Below are 18544 nucleotides of genomic sequence, written 5' to 3' on the forward strand. Positions count from 1 at the left end.
CAGAAAGCCTCATTATAATCAAGCTTAAACAGGGCCTCGGTGAGCTCTTCTGCATGCTGCAGGCACCGGCTAGGCCAGACGGCAGAGGTGAGCCAGGCGGGGAAGGTGTTCAGAGAGCAGGTGCCCTGGCTGGCGGGAAACAGGGCAAGGTGGCCCACAGAGATCTGTCCACCCAAACACAGGTAAGATCCAAAGAGAAGTGCACATGCTTTTCCCAGTTATGACTTCAGTTGTGTGAGCTGGCTTAGCGCCACGTGAGGAAAAGCAGGATCAAAATCACTTATAAAATCCAATCACAATTCTGTGAATTACCATTGTATCATAGGAATTATATACAGGAAGAAACCATCCAGTGGCCAATCATGAGCAGCCATCCTTGCAGCCACCACCCCAGGGCAAAGGAGGCAAACACCACTGCAAAACATGCAGACAAAGGGCTGTGAGCTGCTGCTCTAGGGCCAGCGCACAGCAGAGATACCACTGAACTGGTCCAGGGCTCTCAAGGCCTGTACAAGATCCTCAGGTGCCTGAACACCACCCCCAAAGCCAAGGAGGGCCAGATGCCCCCTGCGTTGTGCAGAAGCCAAACCCCCTTGCCTGGGACATGGCCCTCTGGGGCACTGGGAGGGAGGAGCTCAGCCTGACTGTCTCCCATCCTCAAAGAGGGCCTCTACTCTTTACAGCCCCACTGGGAGCAGAATCACTCCATGAAAGCTTGCCTGATACTCAAAACCACCTGGGTTTTATTCAAAGGAGTGCAGGAAAAAAGGCACAGCATGCAGGTGCTCAGCCGAGATGCTCAGGTCCTGCCAAAGTGCTCACTCCAGCAAGTCCTGCTGTTTTCAGAGACACAGAGCCACCACACATCTCACTTGGGGACTGAAAAACACCTCCCAAGGCCCCAGGACTTGGGGTCCGAGAAACTCAGAGCATCCCCCTCTCCCGCCACTCATTAGTCACGCGGCTGCATTCTCTTCATGCTTGAAGTGAGCTGCTTAGACTTATTCGTGCAAATGCTTAGGGCCTTTCGTCATTGCTCAAAAGTGGAGATTCGATCTCTACCTGGTAAGATTGGCAAAAGGATTAAGAAGAAAACGAGCATTCTGGTGCTTAGTCAGCTACTGGAAGTGATTAATTGCCAGGGGTCTTCAAAGAGGAGGATGGCACCTACTAAGAGATTCCCCCCAGCCCTGGATTCCAGAGAACATTCCTCTTACCGCCCGGTGGGGTCTTGGGGGAGGGCGTGGTTTTCGCTGGAATCCTGGTGGCATTGGCCTGGCCTTTCTGGCCTGTAGGGGTCGCTCCCCGGGGTGTGGCGATCTTCGTTCCAGTTTTACCATCAGCCCCCTGTCAACCGAAGCACGGTACAGTGGTTTTTACGACTGGGAAAGGTTACTATCACCTAGAATCAATGCCAGCCCCACTCAACCTCCTTGACTCAAAACGAGGCTAAGATCGGAATGACCCTTTGCCTATTACTAGATGCAACAAATGTCTTCCACGACGTCAAGGGTTCAAGGGACACACAAACCCATGGCTCCACCCAAACACCAAGCGCCCTGACTACCGTGTGTTCCGAGAGGAGCTGCTCACTTGAGTTCTCACCATGAGTTGTGCTATTGTGTTTTATAAAAAGGTAACAGAGCTTTTCGTGATGATCGGGCTCATTATCGGCCCGGGGCGCTCAACGGGCAGGACCTTCTGTGCGGACAGCTGCTTTTCCGACTCCATGGGGTTTATCACACTGATGGGGGGTGGTTTCACCAGAGGCCCGTGGAAGACACCGATGAATCTGATCGCGAGTGCTGGCAGAGCTGGGTCATTCTTTTGTTCTCTCCCAAACAACCCTTAGGTTTTAGTGACTCCTGAGCATGCTAAGAGCCCCTGGCCAGCACCAATCAGCAAACGGGCCAAAGGCTGCGAGCCGCTGGTGCCCAAGCAGTCCGCTGACAGGGCTCAGTTACCGGGTGTGACCTTGACACATAACACAAACTCAGAAAAGAAACTGACATTCACCAGGAATCACAAGATGGTTCAGGGGGGAGTGCCCTTGTGGGACAGGCACTGCCACTTGGTGCTGCATCAACCCCCATCGGGGCCATCTGGAAGCACTCCCAGTTACCAAAGGCACTCGGTTAGGCGGTGATTTTCAAACCAGGGCCCCCTCGGGTGCCGTGGGGGCTGCCATGAGGGAGCTGAGCAAAATAGTGCCATGCCCCCCATTTCCCATTTCAACCAGAACTGTCCTTGTTCTACGTGGTGCTTCTAGGTAATAGCTTATCTGAAGGAAAGTCTCTGTCAGAGGCTCAAAACAACATACATCTGAAAACCGTACTAGAGCAGCCTGATTCTTTTCAAAGGTGGTTTCCTTACCTTGGCTTTCATCTCCTTTGCTCCAGAACTGCCAGTTCGGGGTGTGACAGAAGAGACGTGTTTAGGAGAGGAAGATGACTCTGGGCACACGGCGGGGCTGGAGGGTTTGATCAAAGGGTCTGAGCTACCAGGAGTGGGGCGTGTGGGGCTAAGGCAAGGCCTATTTTTCAGGGTTTTAGCAGAGGAAGGTGTGGATGTCTTAAACATAAACATAAATAAAATCAAAATAAAAGTCAGCACATGGGGGAAGGAAACAAACTGAAAAAGGATAATAACTAAAAATAAACAAGGCAGGTAACAGCTTAAAGCAGTGATCTCCAAACTGTCTGCATCACGTACCCCTATTCATCCTTCTTATCCCTGACGTCCGGAAGTGGCTACACATCCTAATGCCCCTGTAGTTATTTATCAGCTAAGTACATATACTACAATGCCAACATATGATGTACATTATAAAACCTATAGAGGACAGAACTTTTAAATGAGAGGAGAAAAAAAATGGATAGAAGTTTTAGAATGTTCTTTAGCTCACTGGATCTTCTTGTGCTGCACCCCGCCACTTTGGAGACCACTGGTTTAAAGGTGTTTCACGCCCAAAGAGTTAATGAAGATCGCCAAAGCATATGATTTGTAGGATGTTTTTCAAGAAAACATCCCCAGTGTGTCATGGGTCAGAAGGGCCCCGCTTTCTGCTAAATTCCAGGTGAGGAGCTCCTGCTGTCCTGCTAACTCTTGGCCTTCTCCTGCCACACCGAGAGTATCATACTTGCTAAAATCAGGATGGTGCCTATCCACGTCTTAAAGATCCTGCCTTATACCTTAGGTTACATGTGCACACATACGCGCACGCACGCACACACACACACACACACACACACACACTTACTGATTAAAGCCTCAAGCAAAACTAACCATAACCTTCTCTGGTAAATCCTAATCTGGCCAACGTTCACTCTTGAACACATTCTACCTTAGGAAATAGCCTGGAGGAGGGTGGCTAACCCAACAAGAGGTGGTAGTGCTGGATGACCTCACGGACCGAGCTGTCCCTTTGCGGACAGGGAAGCCGATGGACAAAGGCTGGCACCCATGGTTTGTCCTAACTGGCTCTGGGGGACTCTGACAGGGAAGCATGGTCCTGGCGGACGAGGAAAGCTGGGCGGAGGGAGGGTCGTACCTTCAGCCACCAAACCGAGTGGCCGAGTCCAGAGGTATTTCAAAGAGGGAGTCAGAGCTACCAAGCAAGCAGTCTGACCACAGGCTTCATTAGGCTTCTTGGGTTTGTTTACTCGTTGCCCTTGGATCCCCCACCAAAATGGCCGAGGCCCTCTGTGCCACCAACATGGAAGGAGGAGGGCCGCGGGGTGGGGAAGGGTGTGGGGGAGGGACGCAGGCTGATGTCCTGCAACTGGGGACAAGAAAAGTTGGGGGTGGGGACTCCTCTTTCCCTGGTTGCACAAGGGACCCCTTCTGCTGGCAGCACTCCCCACCTGGCGCAGGTTTGGGAAGGATCTGACCCTTTGTCCAGGTCAGGGACATTGTACCCACGTGTGCAAATGAATGAATGAATGGAATGCATGCATGCATGCATGGGGCTGGGATTCCTCGGATACATATCATGACTGGCTAGCAGCCCTTGCTACGGCTTCACGCCTCTAGGGCAGAAGCCCCCAAGTCCCTGCAGGACCCTCAGCTGCCTCACCAGGTCTTGCGATGGCAAACCCTGACTTTTCAGAGGGGAGGGCACAACACGTGCTACCCAACTCCTAGAGCCACACTCCGCATCGGAGGAGCCCATCAGGGCTCTGGACCCAGGGCTTAGGACCCAGATGTTTTAGGCAGAATTCATATTGGAAATCTGAGATGCCTTTACGAAAAATAGGTCTTCATCTGGGGGGTCACACAGTAGGGTGCTCCCGGGGAAACTCTACTGTGTAGTTATGGGAGAATTTTCCAGGATGCAAAGTCATTAAAGGAGGAAACTATTGCTGACAGGAAACACGGGTTCTGGATGTGCTTTTTGTGGGAGCAGGGGCTTCATCCACTGGTCCTCAGGTTGGTTTTTGAAGTCTGACTAAAGCTTGCATCAAACTGGTGCCTTGGCCAGATTTCAAGATGGTGTCAAGTGCACTGCTGCCCGCTTGTCCACTTAGCAGTCTGGGCGTGTATCAGCTTTCCCACCCCCCATCCTTCCCACCGGACGGCAGCCCCACTTGGAGCTCTGCAGCAACCAAGCTACCTGCCTAGAGTTCTCAGAACACATATCACCTCTTCATGCTTCTGGGCTTTGCTGTGCTGTTCTTATTCCTTGGAACGCTGTTCCCACCCCTGCCTCAGCAACCCTCCTTTATATTTCCTTCCCAGGCTGCCCCATAGGTCCTCTCTTCTAGGGCTTTTCCAGAACCCTCCACCTTAGGTTAGAGGTCACTTTCTTGATCAATGCTTCCTCAGCCACCTGAATAAATGGTATTTTCTATGCACTTCCCATATGTGTGTGTACATATACGCAGCCTGGATCTGCAGTGCGAAGTGTAAGGTGTGCAAAATTCAAAGTTTATTGCAGAAAATCCAAATGTATCTTTGTTTACTATGAACATCTCATTTCACCTATGCTAGTGGAATTGCTTTTAGGAGCATTAATTCCTTAACCTGCTGACTGCTCTTCTCTGGCATAAGCATCAAAGTGAGCAAATGCTGGAATTTTAAAAGTTTGCATGAAGATACAATGCATTTTTTTAAATGACAGTCATCCTTCAGTGACAGATGCTCCCCACGTGTTACAAATAAAAATTCAGATAAGCACAGCCTCTTGATAAATCTGACGTCGGCAGAGGTTTGTGTTTTCGTCAGCTTACCTTGGCTTTTTTGTCATCGGTTCCAGTCCCATCTTTGCCTTTACTGACCATGCGAGCTGATAAGATATAAAATGAAAACACATGTTATACCCATTTGCAGAGCTTATGGAAAGAGTTGGATATAGTTACTCTGATTTCTCGGGATCAGTACAATGGGTTTTGTTAAGCCGGGCTTGGTGGAAACCCAGTGGATTTTCTTTCCCCTTGAATCTGTCTCTTGTTAGTATCAACACAGCACACTGAGGTCACTGCTTGGAGCACCCTGACAAGAGGGAAGAGCAGGCTGGCCGAGGGTGGGAACATGCAGAAGGGGCACAGTGAAGACTCTTCCAGGCACATGTGGGCACAGGGGCCCTCAGGGAAGGTAGACAGTGAAGGCCCCACCTCTCATAGGCTCCTTCCCTGGAGGAGGGGCTGCTCAGCTACGCTCCAACCCCCTACTCAGGCTGTCACCCAAGGGTCAGGGCAAGTGAGGTCCCTTCCCCTCACTATTGGGAGCTACGGTGTCCAGCCCCAGCTGCCCCACCCTCTGACAAGCCCGGTCCACCCCTGACCCAGCGAGGAAGGGGCTTCTCACTGCCTACAGGCCCCCTCAAGGGGACTAATCCTTGCCATTTTCCCAAATTAGCGACAAACCAGTTACCGTCAAACATTTTACAGATAATCTCTTGGAGTTTAGAACCAAACCACTGGCAGCTTTTGTGTGTAGAAAGCCGCAGGCCCTGGTGAAACCACGTGTCTACCAGCATCCTAATTCATCCTTCCCTTCTGTTGATATTCATCGTTGAAAATTCATGATAGATTTTCGTTCTTGGTTTTAAAATCATATTCCCCCTGCCGAAAGGTCCTGCGGCCTCCTGGAGCTTCACGCTGGCTAACGGAGACTGGATTTCTAGAACGACCTAGATTGATGATCTAGCCCAGACATTGTCACACATCACTACACAGCAGAACCACTGGGACAAGTTGATAAAATACAGATTCCTGGACCCACCTGAGGCTCTGTAAGCTTAAGGTGAGGCCGTAAAATGAATATTCATTTTAGTAAGAGCCCCAGGTGGTCCTGCTTTACATCTTCTGCCCAAATCAACCATCACCACCCTCGTCACAACTTAAAGCCTCTGCCAAATCCACATTAGCCAAATTGGGTACTATTGAACAAGTCCTCCTCCAGGAGATGTTAGCAGGTTGGATCAAATAAATTTGGGGAATCTGTACTCTGTGTCTTTCTGAGAGGGTCACAATGTGCATTAGAATGTTAAAGGCTCTGACAAGTCCTGCTGCAGCAAAACTTGCTTAACTTTGCTTTGCCTGTTTTTCCAAACTTAGACCACGGAACTCCTTCCCCCGCTGGAAACATCGATAGAAAATACTCAATAAAACACCATTTCAGGAAACACTGTTTTAATCTGTCAAATCATAGTTATTTGTCCCCTACTATTTGGAATTTAGGATATTTTAAAATAGGATATGGTTTTTGTTTTTTTTTTTTTGGTCTTAAATTTTAATACAAGTTCCTCTATCTACAACATTTCAAAGTTCTATCTACATTTCAAGATTCAAAGTACTTGACAAGTAACATCTAATAAAAATTTAACAGATGTTTGCAATTGGCAGCTCAAGTGGCACCGATTTCTGAACCCTGTGAATAATTCCAAAATGCTAAAGGTCTTCAATGTATGAATGTACCCTTGAGGCCTCCTCATCTCCCTGACAGAGACCCCCAACACAGAAGAACCCCCCCTACCATTTTTCCAGCTCCCACAGGGCTGCTGTGGTTAAGCAGGCTGGGGCCGAGGCCCCAGCAACAGGGGTTCCTGGGCCCCCCCAAGGGAGGAAGAGAAGATTCAGACGGGAACGTTTTTTGCTCATTGTCTCTCCTGCCACAAGGTAGGGCAGGTAGGGGTGGGAACCATTGGGCCGAAGGCTCAGCATGGGCTCTTGGCTACCCCAAATGCTTGTGTGTGTGTGTGTGTGTGTGTGTGTGTGTGAATCACCCGCTATGTGGGATGTATTGTCCACTGACAAAAGCAGCAGAAGACAGGCTCCTGCCCTCTGCGTCTCTGGGCTCTTAAGTAGGGCCCACTTCAGAACCTTCCAGAACCCTGTTCACTGTGCTGAACAGGGAAGAGTATGACTTTCAGTGCAGTCCCAGGTGACCTTCAGCAATTTACTTTATCTCTCTGTGCCTGTTTCCTTGTTGGTAAAGTGGGGCTAATTATGTCCTCTTGGAAGGGTCAGGAGGGTTTGAGACAATGAATTTAGGGCACATGATAAGCCCTCAAAAGCGGACCAGCTGTTACCCGCTCTGTGGAGGGCGGGCCACCAACTAACCACCCGTGGGCTGATGGACTGTTGCGGATGACTCGAGTGGCTGGAGAAATGAACAGGGTGGAAAGCACTGGGCGGGGTGTTGGTGACATGCAGAGTGGCGGCCAAGCGTGAGAGGAGCATGTGCCGGAGCCGAGGGGAGGAGGAGGCTGCAGGAGGGTGAGCGGCAGTGCCCGGGTGGGTGGTTTAGTGGCTAGCCCTAGGACGTCGGGAGCAGCAGGAGCCAAGGAGGGAGCCGGAAGCTCAGTGGCAGTGCCCGCAGCCTGGGTGGCACACGAGGTCACCGGGAAGGAGCGAAGGAGCTCAAGACACAGACCTTTGAGTTGAGGGACCCGGCTGACGGGCTTCTCTGGCAGAACCGCTGTGGGCTGCTTTTCAGATGGTTCTGGAAGGTCAGTCTTTTTTGTGTCCTCTCCCTCAGAAGGGCCCTGGGGCTCTCGCTCCTCTCCGGGGGGCCCTGGAAGGGCAGCCCCTTCCAAATCCGCCTCTGAATGTCCCTGCTCCTTCTGCACGTTGGCTTTTATCTCCACGTGGAAGGTGAACTCGGGGGGCGTGGCCTGCCCTTCCACCGTGGGCCCTGCGCCGGGCCCGGGGGGCTCTGACGCCTCGATCTCTGTGGAGACGTTGGAGAGGAAATCGACAGGGAGGCGGATGGCACCCTCAGCTGAAAAACCGGGGAAGCCAGGGGCTCCTCTGGAAGCGGTGTCGGGGGGTGCCCCGCCTCGGGTTGGGGAGCTCTGCGGACCCGGGGAGACCTGGGACGGAGGGGAGTCCTGGGGCGAGGACTCATCCACATCGCGGTCTTCGTCGAAATCCTTGCCCCCCCGCCTCTCTTTGTCATGGTCCCCCTTCAGAGGCGGCCCCTCCTGGCACAGGTCCCCCAGAAGCTGGTGCTCCAGCAGCTCCAAGCCGTGGCGACTTCCCTCTGTGTCCTCAGGTTCCGTCCCCGAAGGCTGCTGTGTGGCCTCCCTGGGGCCGTAGGACACATGCTGGTGGGGTTGACCTGGGGTGCCCGGGTCGGCAGCCTCACCTCTACGGCGCCCTGGCTCCCCGAGGAGGCTCTCCTGGACAGCCTTGTCACTCCCAGACTCTGTCTGGAGACATCCAGGGGAGGTGGGCTTCGGAAAGGCCAGACCCCCCGTGATCCCATCCCCTGGCTTCAGTCCCCACTCCTGGTGGGAGTCCCGAGGGCCTCCTGTCGGAGCAGGCGGTTGGCAGATGGGATGATGCTGGGACTGGCAGGAGAGCACCAGCACGGGGGCCTCTGGCCGTTTCTCCCCCAGAGGCAGCAGGGAGACCCCAGAAGCTTCTCTGCCGTGTTCAGGCTGATCCTGAGAGCTAAGCCCATTGGCCAAGGGCCTCTCAGGTACCTCCCTCTGCTGGCCTGGAACTCTCAACTCCTCTGGGTTTGAAGAGGCATCGGTAGCAAAAGGTTGGCAAGGACGCATCAATTGTTTAAGAGAGAGAACGCACTCTTGAATTAAGAAAAGCACATTTAAACAGCATCATAAGCCCAACTAACAAAATGGAGTGTGTGCTCTGGGCTCATCCTTGTTGCTTTCCTTTGCTCATGATGAAAGTGCTGTTGGTCTATCTAACACGACTCACTGGGTGATGCTGGTGGGCACCTCCCCTCTCCGGGCCTCACTTTTCTCATCTGTAAAAGGGGTGCTCAGACCTGGTGACCTCCAAGGCCCCATTTAACGCCAGGGTTATTCCTCTGCCTGTTGTGGGCTCTGGGTGGGCTCAGAGCATGTCAGCACATCCAGGGCTGCCAGCCCCGCTGTGGGACTGCCTTGTTCCGAATCCATTAGGCTACAGATGCTTCTCCTTCTCTCCAGCGACACTGAGCTTCCTGAAGAGTCTGGCCTCTAGATAGGATCTGGCTTTGATACAGTGAGGACACCCTTTTCTCTACCTTTCTCTTTGTTTCCCCTTTTTGCAAAGTAAAACCAGCAGATGCCCATAAACCAACCCTGTCTTAAGATCTGGAAAATGCCCAAATTTATCATCATTAGGGCTTGAGTCTTTGTTAACAGACTACCATAAAGTTCCTATAAACAGAAGCACGATTTAGATTTATCTGGGTCATGGATCATGGATGGACCTTTTGCATAAGTTGAGACAGATGACAGTGGCAGTAAAGGGTCCTGCATGGCAAAGACACTGCCAGCCAACAAGGCCACTGCTTTCATGGTTACACAACTAGCAGCTGGTGGAGGGCACACTCACTCTTTCTGGCTCTTTGGGCGGTGTTCACGTGAGCCCTCCTTAAAGATCCTGACCGGGCACCTGGGTGGCTCAGTGGTTGAGTGTCTGCCTTTGGCTCAGGTCGTGATCCTGGGGTCCGGGATCAAGTCCCACATCGGGCTCCCTGCATGGAGCCTGTTTCTCCCTCTGCCTGTGTCTCTGCCTCTCTTTCTGTCTCTCATGAATAAATAAATAAATAAAACCTTAAAAAAAAAAGAATCTGACCATGTATTAAGGACTGGAGAGTCACACTCTTTGATACTCCTAATAAACATTTTTTTTTTTTTAAATTCCTAACCTTCAAACCTCCCGTCTAGTCGCAGGAGAACAACCTACACAGGGGCGTGGCTGTGTGTTAAGCGCCTGCCTTCAGCTCAAGTAGGGATCCTGGGGTCCTGGGATTAAGCCCCACATGGGGCTTCGTGCTCAGTGGGGAGTCTGCTTTTCTCTCTCTGTCTGTGCTCATTCTTCCTCTCTCTCTCTTCTCTCTCTCAAATAAATAAATAAGATAAAACTACCCACACAACTCTACAGCTCTCTTCTAAACAAAACCTAGAACCCCAGAGATGCAGGGAATTGGAGGAGCTGAGAGGAGGGAGGCAGGGAACACACGTGTGCCCACAAGTGTGTGGTTGTGGACATGGCTCACACGTGACCGCCCTCTCCCCTGAGATGGTAGAGTCTGTGTAGCTGCCATCAGCTTACCACTGAGAAGCCGACCACAGCTCACCTCCACCCCCACCTTCATGCCAGGGCCTCACGCTCATGATCTCATTCATTTTATGTTCCTAGCATCAACCACGGTGCCCGCCCCGCAGCGATGATCAATAAAGGAATTCTGCATGGGTGAACTGGGGTCCGGAAAATATGCTCATTGCTGCTTCCCACAAGGTCTGCAGGCACCTCACTGGGGCTGTCGGTCAGTCTCCAGGAATAACAGCCTGAAGAGCCCAACAAACCGACAATCTGAGCAGGTGCCTCAACACCATGACATCTCAGCAACCAACTAGCGCAACAGACCAGTCTGAGTGCATGGTAGGTGCTAGTCTTTACATCTCCTTTGCAGGCTGGGTCTCCTTGTCTTCTGGAAAAAGTTTTCCTCCTAGAGCTTCCTAGAAATCGCTTGTGGTCAGAATATTACTGTCCTCTGATATACCATAAGACTGTAAATGATCCTCATGGAAAAAGAGGCAAAGGCCCCACACATACATAGTAAACACACCTTGAAAAGTCATCAATATTTGATTGTACAGTGTGTGTTATGTCTTGACTGAATATAACTAACATCATGCAATTATACTTTTGGAGGAAGGAGATGGGCCAGGAGAATATTCTATTCAGTTCCTAGAATACTATGAAGTGTTCAGTAAGGAATACACAAAGCAATCATCCGGGGGTGGGCGGCAGGGTCCATGGTAAACAGGATCTGGGCAAACAGTGTGGAGGTCTCTGGACTCCGGATAAACTGTCCTCCCACACATCACCCTCAGGAGGTCCGGTCCTCGAAACACAGGAAAGGTCTACCACTCGGTGTGAGCAGGACATGGGTTGGGCCTGCCCACATCTTACACTCAGCTCACTGCAGCACCATCCTGAACCATCCTTGTCTATCGTAGGTACCTCAAGACATGGGCTGCTGGAAGTTTGCCTTCCGCCGCAGGAACTACAAGATCTGGCAACTGGGCTTTTGTTACCTGGCTCTTTCTAAACCTGAAAACAGACTGTGGGCCTTTGGCAAATAAGCTGTGTTCATGGGTCACGAATGTGTCCAAACTTCACACTGTTTCACTGGAGGGAACTGGCCTTTGTCAATTTGGGCCAGCAGTCCAATCAAGGCATGAGGTGTCAGCTTTGGGAGCGGAGGTAGAAACCTCCATGTTTGCACAGATTTGGTGCCAGATTCCCACTGAAAATGTCTATCTGGTGTTCATCTTTATACACGATTCTAGGCCACTGATGGAAAAAATGTAAAAATTCAGTAGGCACAAAAATTAAGTTCCCACAAAACATTTTGGCCTGATCTTCTCATTGCATGGAATATGTTGCAGGGGCACAAGGACATAGCCTGCAATTTGTAGGAAAATTTTGTAGAGAAATTTATAGGAAAGAACTGGAATCAGGACACGTGGGTGGCTCAGCGGTTGAGCATCTGCCTTCAGCTCAGGGCATGATCCCGGTCCAGGGATCGAGTCCCACATGGGGCTCGCTGCGAGAAGACTGCTTCTCCCTCTGCCTATGTTTCTGCCTCTCTCTCTGTGTCTCTCATGAATAAATAAAATCTTTTTTTAAAAAATGGAATCCACTTTTTCCTCTGGAAATAAATGATCATTTCCAGAGGTTATAAAAGCCTCTAATTTTACCTACACTGAAAACTGTGACCTAAAACAAATAGGAACCAGGGTTCTAGTTATTTAACACACAGACTGGGGTTCCCCCTAACCTTGATTATCCTTTCTAATATTTTTTGAAGCTCTCTGTAAGCCTAAGAATGAAAACACACCTCTCCTTGCCACATGAGCTGAGAGCATTAGCCCATTATGGGGCAATGACCCTGCTCACAGAGGTAAATAGTTAAGCTTCAAAATATCCTCAAGAGACACACTTCTTTGGGCTAGATACAGTACACTCTCAAGATCATTGACGCCACAAGCGATAGAAAACGAATCTAGAGGTCTCCATTTATATCAGAGGTCTCTGTTCCCTGAGACAAGGAATCTTTAGGATTTATAGGTTTAAGTTCTTAAAACATTTATACTAAATGATTACAGAAAGTTGGTTTCCTCGAACGTGGCTGTTTGGGTCCCTGAGAAGAAAATCGCAATAAGGTCTGAAGGTTGTATAGAAGAAAGTTGAAAAGAAATTGCTTGGTGGAGAGATGGTTGAGGCTCTGTTCCCAGGACAGGCCAGAGGGTAGCCTGCAGAGGAAATTATATTCTGTGCATCTCTGAGTTTCTGTTGGACATTTTTTCTTGACTCCCCACCACATGGCTTAGGAATAACTCAGAAACTGAGGCCCAATGACTTAGGGCCTGGGTACAAATTCTCTTTATAAGGTAGAACTTCTCTAAGCATTGCCATCTCCCTCCTCCCAACCCCCAAGTCGTGGTTGATGATTCTAGCCCACTGACCTTGAGTCACATGTCCAGCAGCTTGGTCTTCCAGGTTGGGGGTGTCTCCAATGCCTGCTTCTTCAGCTGGTTTAGGTGTCAGCACATGAAGAAGATATAAGCACAGACAGTTACTGTTTGCCAGAACCAAAGCTCTTGCATCTTCCGGTATCTTTCCAAAAACATTTAGGAAAGGCACATCTTATAAGTACCATGGGGCGTACCTCTGGCTCTTTGCAAATCTTATTGCTGGGAATGTAGATGAAAGCGGGTTACTAAGTGAACCCCACCACACCCACACACCTTCCACATGACCAAGATCCTGTAGGAAAGACCTTCTCCACAGGGGGACCAGGGTCCCAAGTGCCTCACTCAACAAAGACACACAGGATGGGTGAGGATAGAGAAGCAGCTTGCTGCTCAGCCACTGACACCAGAACCACGTCTGAGTGGCAGGTGCACTCCTGACCCCAGCCAGGGCTCTGGGGGTACTGAGGGTACAAGGAAGCAGTAGTTGTGGGCTGTGGAGTCAGGCTTGGGCTCACATTCAGGCAACACCATCTACTTAACCTCTCAGCCTATTTCCTCATCTAGACTCCCAAGGTGATGATACTGCTTGCCTCGTAGGACAGTAGTGAGGGTTAATACAAGAATTTGTGTGAATGTGTTTAGCAAAATCCTGGAATGTGGGAGGAGCCCCAAATTGTTCAGTTTCTTTTCTCCAGACTACTGGGCAAACCCCTCTAACCACATGCTAAGAGTAGGTGCCACCTTGTTAGAGGGAGGTTAACAGTGGCAGTGAGTAGCTTTTAGGGTGTCTTGGGCTCTGCTCAGGGAGCCACAACTCACCCCAAATGAAGAAGACCACATCTTCCACAGCACCAAAATCAATCAGCTTTACTGCAATGCCAGTTTTTGCCTCAAGAAGAACCAGGACATCGATCCAGGACAATGGATATAATCGTCCAGAAGAAAGAGTTTATAAAGCAAGTTGGCCACATTTTGACATGCACTTGCCTCATGACCCTAGAAGAACCAACCTGCCCTGAAGGATGGTGTCAGGGAAGCCACCACCCCTAAGAAAGGCCTACAAGTTGCTCGCTGGGCCACCAGTCTTTTCTCCCAGTCCTGCGATATTTAAGTTTTTCCACCTCAAACAGAAATGCCAAGTTACCAGCGTGGGCCTACCATGGAGAGGATGATGAAGGGAAAGAAAGATTTCTCTGGGTCACTGGACAGCTCCATGATGACCTTATAAACACCTAGCCTGTGGGCTGTCCCAGAAAGCTGCAGGAAGGGTGGAGGGGGCTGGCAGTGGGCTCCCCATCTGCCAGATCATAAACATGACAGCCCTCTGGGCCCCCACAAGCTGATACTGTGTCACACATGAAGTCAACTGGTGACAGTTCCATGTCATTTTACAACAGCCAACTGTCCAGGAGATGCAGCTCCAAGCACAGATTTGGTCTGAATTTCTTTCTTTCTTTCTTTTAAAGATTTTATTTATTTATTTGTTTGTTTGTTTATTTATTTATTCATGAGAGACACAAAGAGAGAGAGAGAGGCAGAGACACAGGCAGAGGGAGAAGCAGGTTCCTCGCAGGGAGCCTGACGTGGGACTCGATCCCAGAACTCCAGGATCAAGCCCTGGGCCAAAGGCAGACACTCAACCGCTGAGCCACCCGGGTGCCCCTGGTCTGAATTTCTGAAGGCTGTGGTAGAAAAGCTTGGAGTGATAGTAAGTCCAGCTAAGTGGCATAGACCCTGGAGATAGAGAACAAGGGGGACACGTGGGGATGACACTATTGCTGTGGCCCTGGGAAGTCACTGCACTCACATGCCAGTGTAGGATTGCAATATCCTGGCCCTAGTGCAGGTCAGAAATTGGAGATCGCTGATAATTCTGATGCCCTACCAGTTCCCAGCAAGGGAGGTGCTCAGAGAAGCCAAAGGGAGTGAGTAGGGTGTGGGACTGTGGCTGGGCCATCACTTTACTACATGGCAGGGGCTCCCATCCCAGCAAGGCAGGGATTCCTGCAGTAGGGTGGCCATACTGTACCCCCAAATGGACCTCAAAGTTTCATCGGCGCACCAAGATGAAATGTTGGCAAATGTGACCTGCCAAAGCAAAGACTAAATTAAGGTAACACATCATCCAAGACGATAATTGGAAAAAAGTCCCCCCAATCTAAAACCTCCCTACCTCATTGAGGATGTAAGGGGTAGAGAAGGTGGCTTGGGAGTGTGGAGGACAGCTACATGGCCACCTCCCATCTCAATCCCATTGGAAGGGTTTCAAGGTACCACTCAGAGACACTTGGTGTGTGTCCCCTGTGGTTAGTGACATGGCAGACGGCTGTCAGAATCCCAAGTGGAAAAACCAGGAGAAGATGACCCCCATTTACGGGCCGCCCTGGGGTCAGTCTACAGACCGCATGGTTACTTGGGCAAAGAATGCCCGTGTGTCTCTCACAGACCCGAGCCAGGCCCAGGGCAGCAGTAGCGTAGAGGAGCCTTAGACCACGGCTGGAAGGCCACCAAGAGAAGCCAGCTAACCTCAGCAGAAGTAAGGCTGGAAGTGGATCTTCAGATTCCAAGGGGCTGAGGGCAGTGGAATGTCTGTCGGAAGCAAGTATAGAGGAGGGACCTGCAGGGGGCCGGGGGGTGGGGTGGATAACTGAACGGATGGGCTGGAAGAAGACCAAACAGGGGCCCACGAGAGAGAGTCAACTTTAACCAGGGCAGAGAGCGTGAAGCCGGCTCACACAGTGCCAGTCCAGGACGAATTTTCCTGCCTCCGGTCTCCTCCATGTCCCCAGCCCCTGAGGGGAGGGTTGCAACCCTGGATGGCCTTGGGCTACTGCACAGAACCGGACACACTAACCAGCACTCGCAGATGGCGTTTTGCAACAGAGGAGACTACAGTACTTCTGATTACCTCGGAGTGATGACCAAGTCAAGGGTGAGCTATGGCATTCACCCTGGGAGGGGAAGGGCTCCCCTCACTGACTCAGCTCTTTTGGGAGAGGATGGGGTAACAAAAATCAGGTTATCCAAGATCTCACCCCCTGAGTCAGTCCATGGCCTTCAAACGACCTTCACAGTCCAGGATGAGGTGGACAGGTAGAGAAGGATCACCCCCTTCTCTATCCATTTCGAAATACCAACTCAGGAAGCAGCAACTACTTTGACAAGTCGGGGGTGCTGGACCTCTGCCCAGGTGTTCTCAAAAAAAGGAGCCCCAAGAAAAGGCTGTAGTTTCCCAAATGGCTGCTGGGGGCACCTTCTTTAGGAGGAAAAGAGGACTCCTGTGTGGGGACGTTTCCCTTCCTCTCTATTGCTGGTGAAACCCGGTCCAGAATTCTTCTGCCTTGTTGCGCACCCTCCAAATCACCATGCCCACAGCTGAATCTTTACGTGAGCCTGAAGAGGACAAGATGGGGATGACAGCAAGTGCTCTGGGCCGAGCGAGCCACTTCCTGAGGGTATGGGCAGCTCTGAGGGCCCCCAGCGGCCCTGAGGTCACCACTATTTCTGGTCGGTGCCCTGCCTGAGCTACTCCCATAGTCTGTGTGGACAGGACAGTCTGGTCATGTCTGTTTTGTGCAAATACATTTGAAAAGACAGTCCTAGACATGGATGCTAGATCACAGGCTGAACTCAGGGGCTGTCCCATTAAGATCCTCCGAAGGTGTGGGTCAGTCATCTGGATCTGCCACACACTTGGGTGTCCCTGCCCACTAGGAGGTGACTGTCACTGGGCAGAGTCCCAGCAGGAGTGGAGGACTGAGCTGGGTGTGTATGTGAAGAAGGCAGAAGCTTCCATAGGCCTGTCTCCGAGGACCCGGGAGAGAGCTCTGAGCTGATGTGCTGGCTGAGACGGGAGAGGAGCACTGGAGGGAATAGAAGGTCCTCTGTCCTCGGAGAGGCTGGCAGCCACGGAAGCAACAGAGTATCAAGGCACCAAATTCAGAATGACCCAAGATTCCCAGAACCCGGCATCCACCCATATAGCTGCCTCACTCGAGGAGACCATCACCCCTATCCGCACCCACTTCTCCAAGCAGGGCAGCGGGGCACCCGGCAAGGGTCTCTTCCACCCCGCCATGAGAGTCACCCTCACCTGTGGCTCCTTCTGGGATCTCCATGGGGGGCTGAGCGGCCGCCTGCTCGCCGGGGGTTCCCTCATCCACTAAGGGCGCTGTCACGTCTGAAAACCGAGAGTCGCCTTAGGGGGGCTAGGATGAGCCAGGCCAAGCCCCTCACCTTACTTCTGGTGTTGGAAGCAGGCAGGGGCCGGGAGGCAGGAGGGGACTCGGCGGCATGCAAAAAGCAACACCACAAAGCAGAGCCCAGAGCCGTGCTCCTGCCTGCTTGTCTCCCCAGGAAGCACATTAATATCCTGCCTGGTGGCACCGGCTCATGAGATTCCAGGCCATCTGCTGGGGACAGCCCCCATGTAAACACTGCAGCAAAAGGGACTGTTGGGGGTGGGCCCAGGTGCTTTCAAAGAAGAAATGTTGAAAATCAGAGGATCCCTGTGAGGCTCTGAGCAAGACCTGTGTCCTCTGGGTCTCAGGTTCCTCACCTACGAAATGGGAATATCATTGCCAAGTGGCCTGCAAGTTCTCTCTCGGCTCGGAGCCCATGATTGATGGTTAGCAGCACAGACTCCCCCGTGGGACAGTGAACAAGCTGGTCCTGTCCAGAGTTGGGTGCCCGACAACAGGTCTCCAGATGGCCCACCTTCAGAGCACAGGCCAGAGATAAACCCCGCCATCAGGAGTGGCTGGCGGCCTCTCATCACGGTGAACATTTCCAAATCACTAGTCCTCCCCGAGCACTGCCCTGGCACTCTCCCAGGCTGTTCCAGGCAGACATAAGGAGTTGTCAGCTTTGAAAGCTTTCCAAGAGCCCGAGTCAGTTTAGTCAAATGGAATCCATTTTAATTACGGTTGTCTCGGGAGCAAGCAGAGCAGCCTGGCAAGGCCCAGCCCCAGCAGGGTCCCCTTCCTTGTGGGGTAGGAGGGGAAGCTCTTGGGGCCCACATATGTACAGGATCCAGAGTGCAGCAAGACTTGGCTGGAAGATTCTTCCAGAGTAATGTTGATGGGAGGACTGAAAACCATGATTTGGGAGGCTGCCATGAGGTCTGGTGTTAGGGTTTGAGGACCTTCGCGGGCGGTAGCAACTTGCAAAACTGTCCTAACAAGATCAGCGGGAAATGTCTTGCATCACCAGCTCTAAGAAGGAGAGCAAAGAGCATTCTGCCTGGGTATCTCCTCACTGGCTGAAAACCACAGGGGAAGGGCCACGTCCACTTTCTCCCCCACAGATGCACCCTTATAGCCAGCAATTGGCAGGCACTTCAGTCACTTTCTGAATTCATTCAAAAGTGGACACTTGGGGAGATGCTGGACCAGGTTCTTATCCTGTGACAGCCTCCAAAGTCATAGGCAGGGTCAGAAGAAGTCCTGAGAAGTCTCCTTGGGGATGGATGGAGAGACGGAAGGCCAGATACCACAGAGTGGTTACTCAAAAGCCATCCTCAATGCCCCTCTCCCATGATTTCTCCAACTAATAAGTCTGAAAAGCAAAATGTTCCACATTCCAGCCTCCCCCTTATAG

At 51.4% G+C, this 18544-nt stretch overlaps 1 protein-coding gene across 23 annotated transcripts in view; it reads right to left on the reverse strand.

The window, feature by feature from the left end:
• MAPT (microtubule associated protein tau) overlaps positions 1 to 18544 on the reverse strand; it is a 101643-nt gene that overhangs the window by 22731 nt on the left and 60368 nt on the right. For 5 of the 23 annotated variants that reach the window (XM_072781310.1, XM_072781307.1, XM_072781308.1 and 2 more), the window contains 3 exons: positions 12938 to 13003; positions 5229 to 5284; positions 1218 to 1347 (listed from right to left, as the gene is read on the reverse strand). In XM_072781310.1, coding sequence (XP_072637411.1) covers positions 1218 to 1347; positions 5229 to 5284; positions 12938 to 13003 — 252 coding nt within the window. Of the gene's footprint in view, positions 1 to 1217; positions 1348 to 2373; positions 2572 to 5228; positions 5285 to 7875; positions 8962 to 12937; positions 13004 to 17039; positions 17127 to 18544 lie in introns of all 23 variants that reach the window. The other 18 variants (XM_072781295.1, XM_072781294.1, XM_072781293.1 and 15 more) reach the window with 10 other exon arrangements.

This window comes from Canis lupus, chromosome 16 (assembly GCF_048164855.1).
Source record: "Canis lupus baileyi chromosome 16, mCanLup2.hap1, whole genome shotgun sequence".
NCBI lineage: Eukaryota > Metazoa > Chordata > Mammalia > Carnivora > Canidae > Canis > Canis lupus.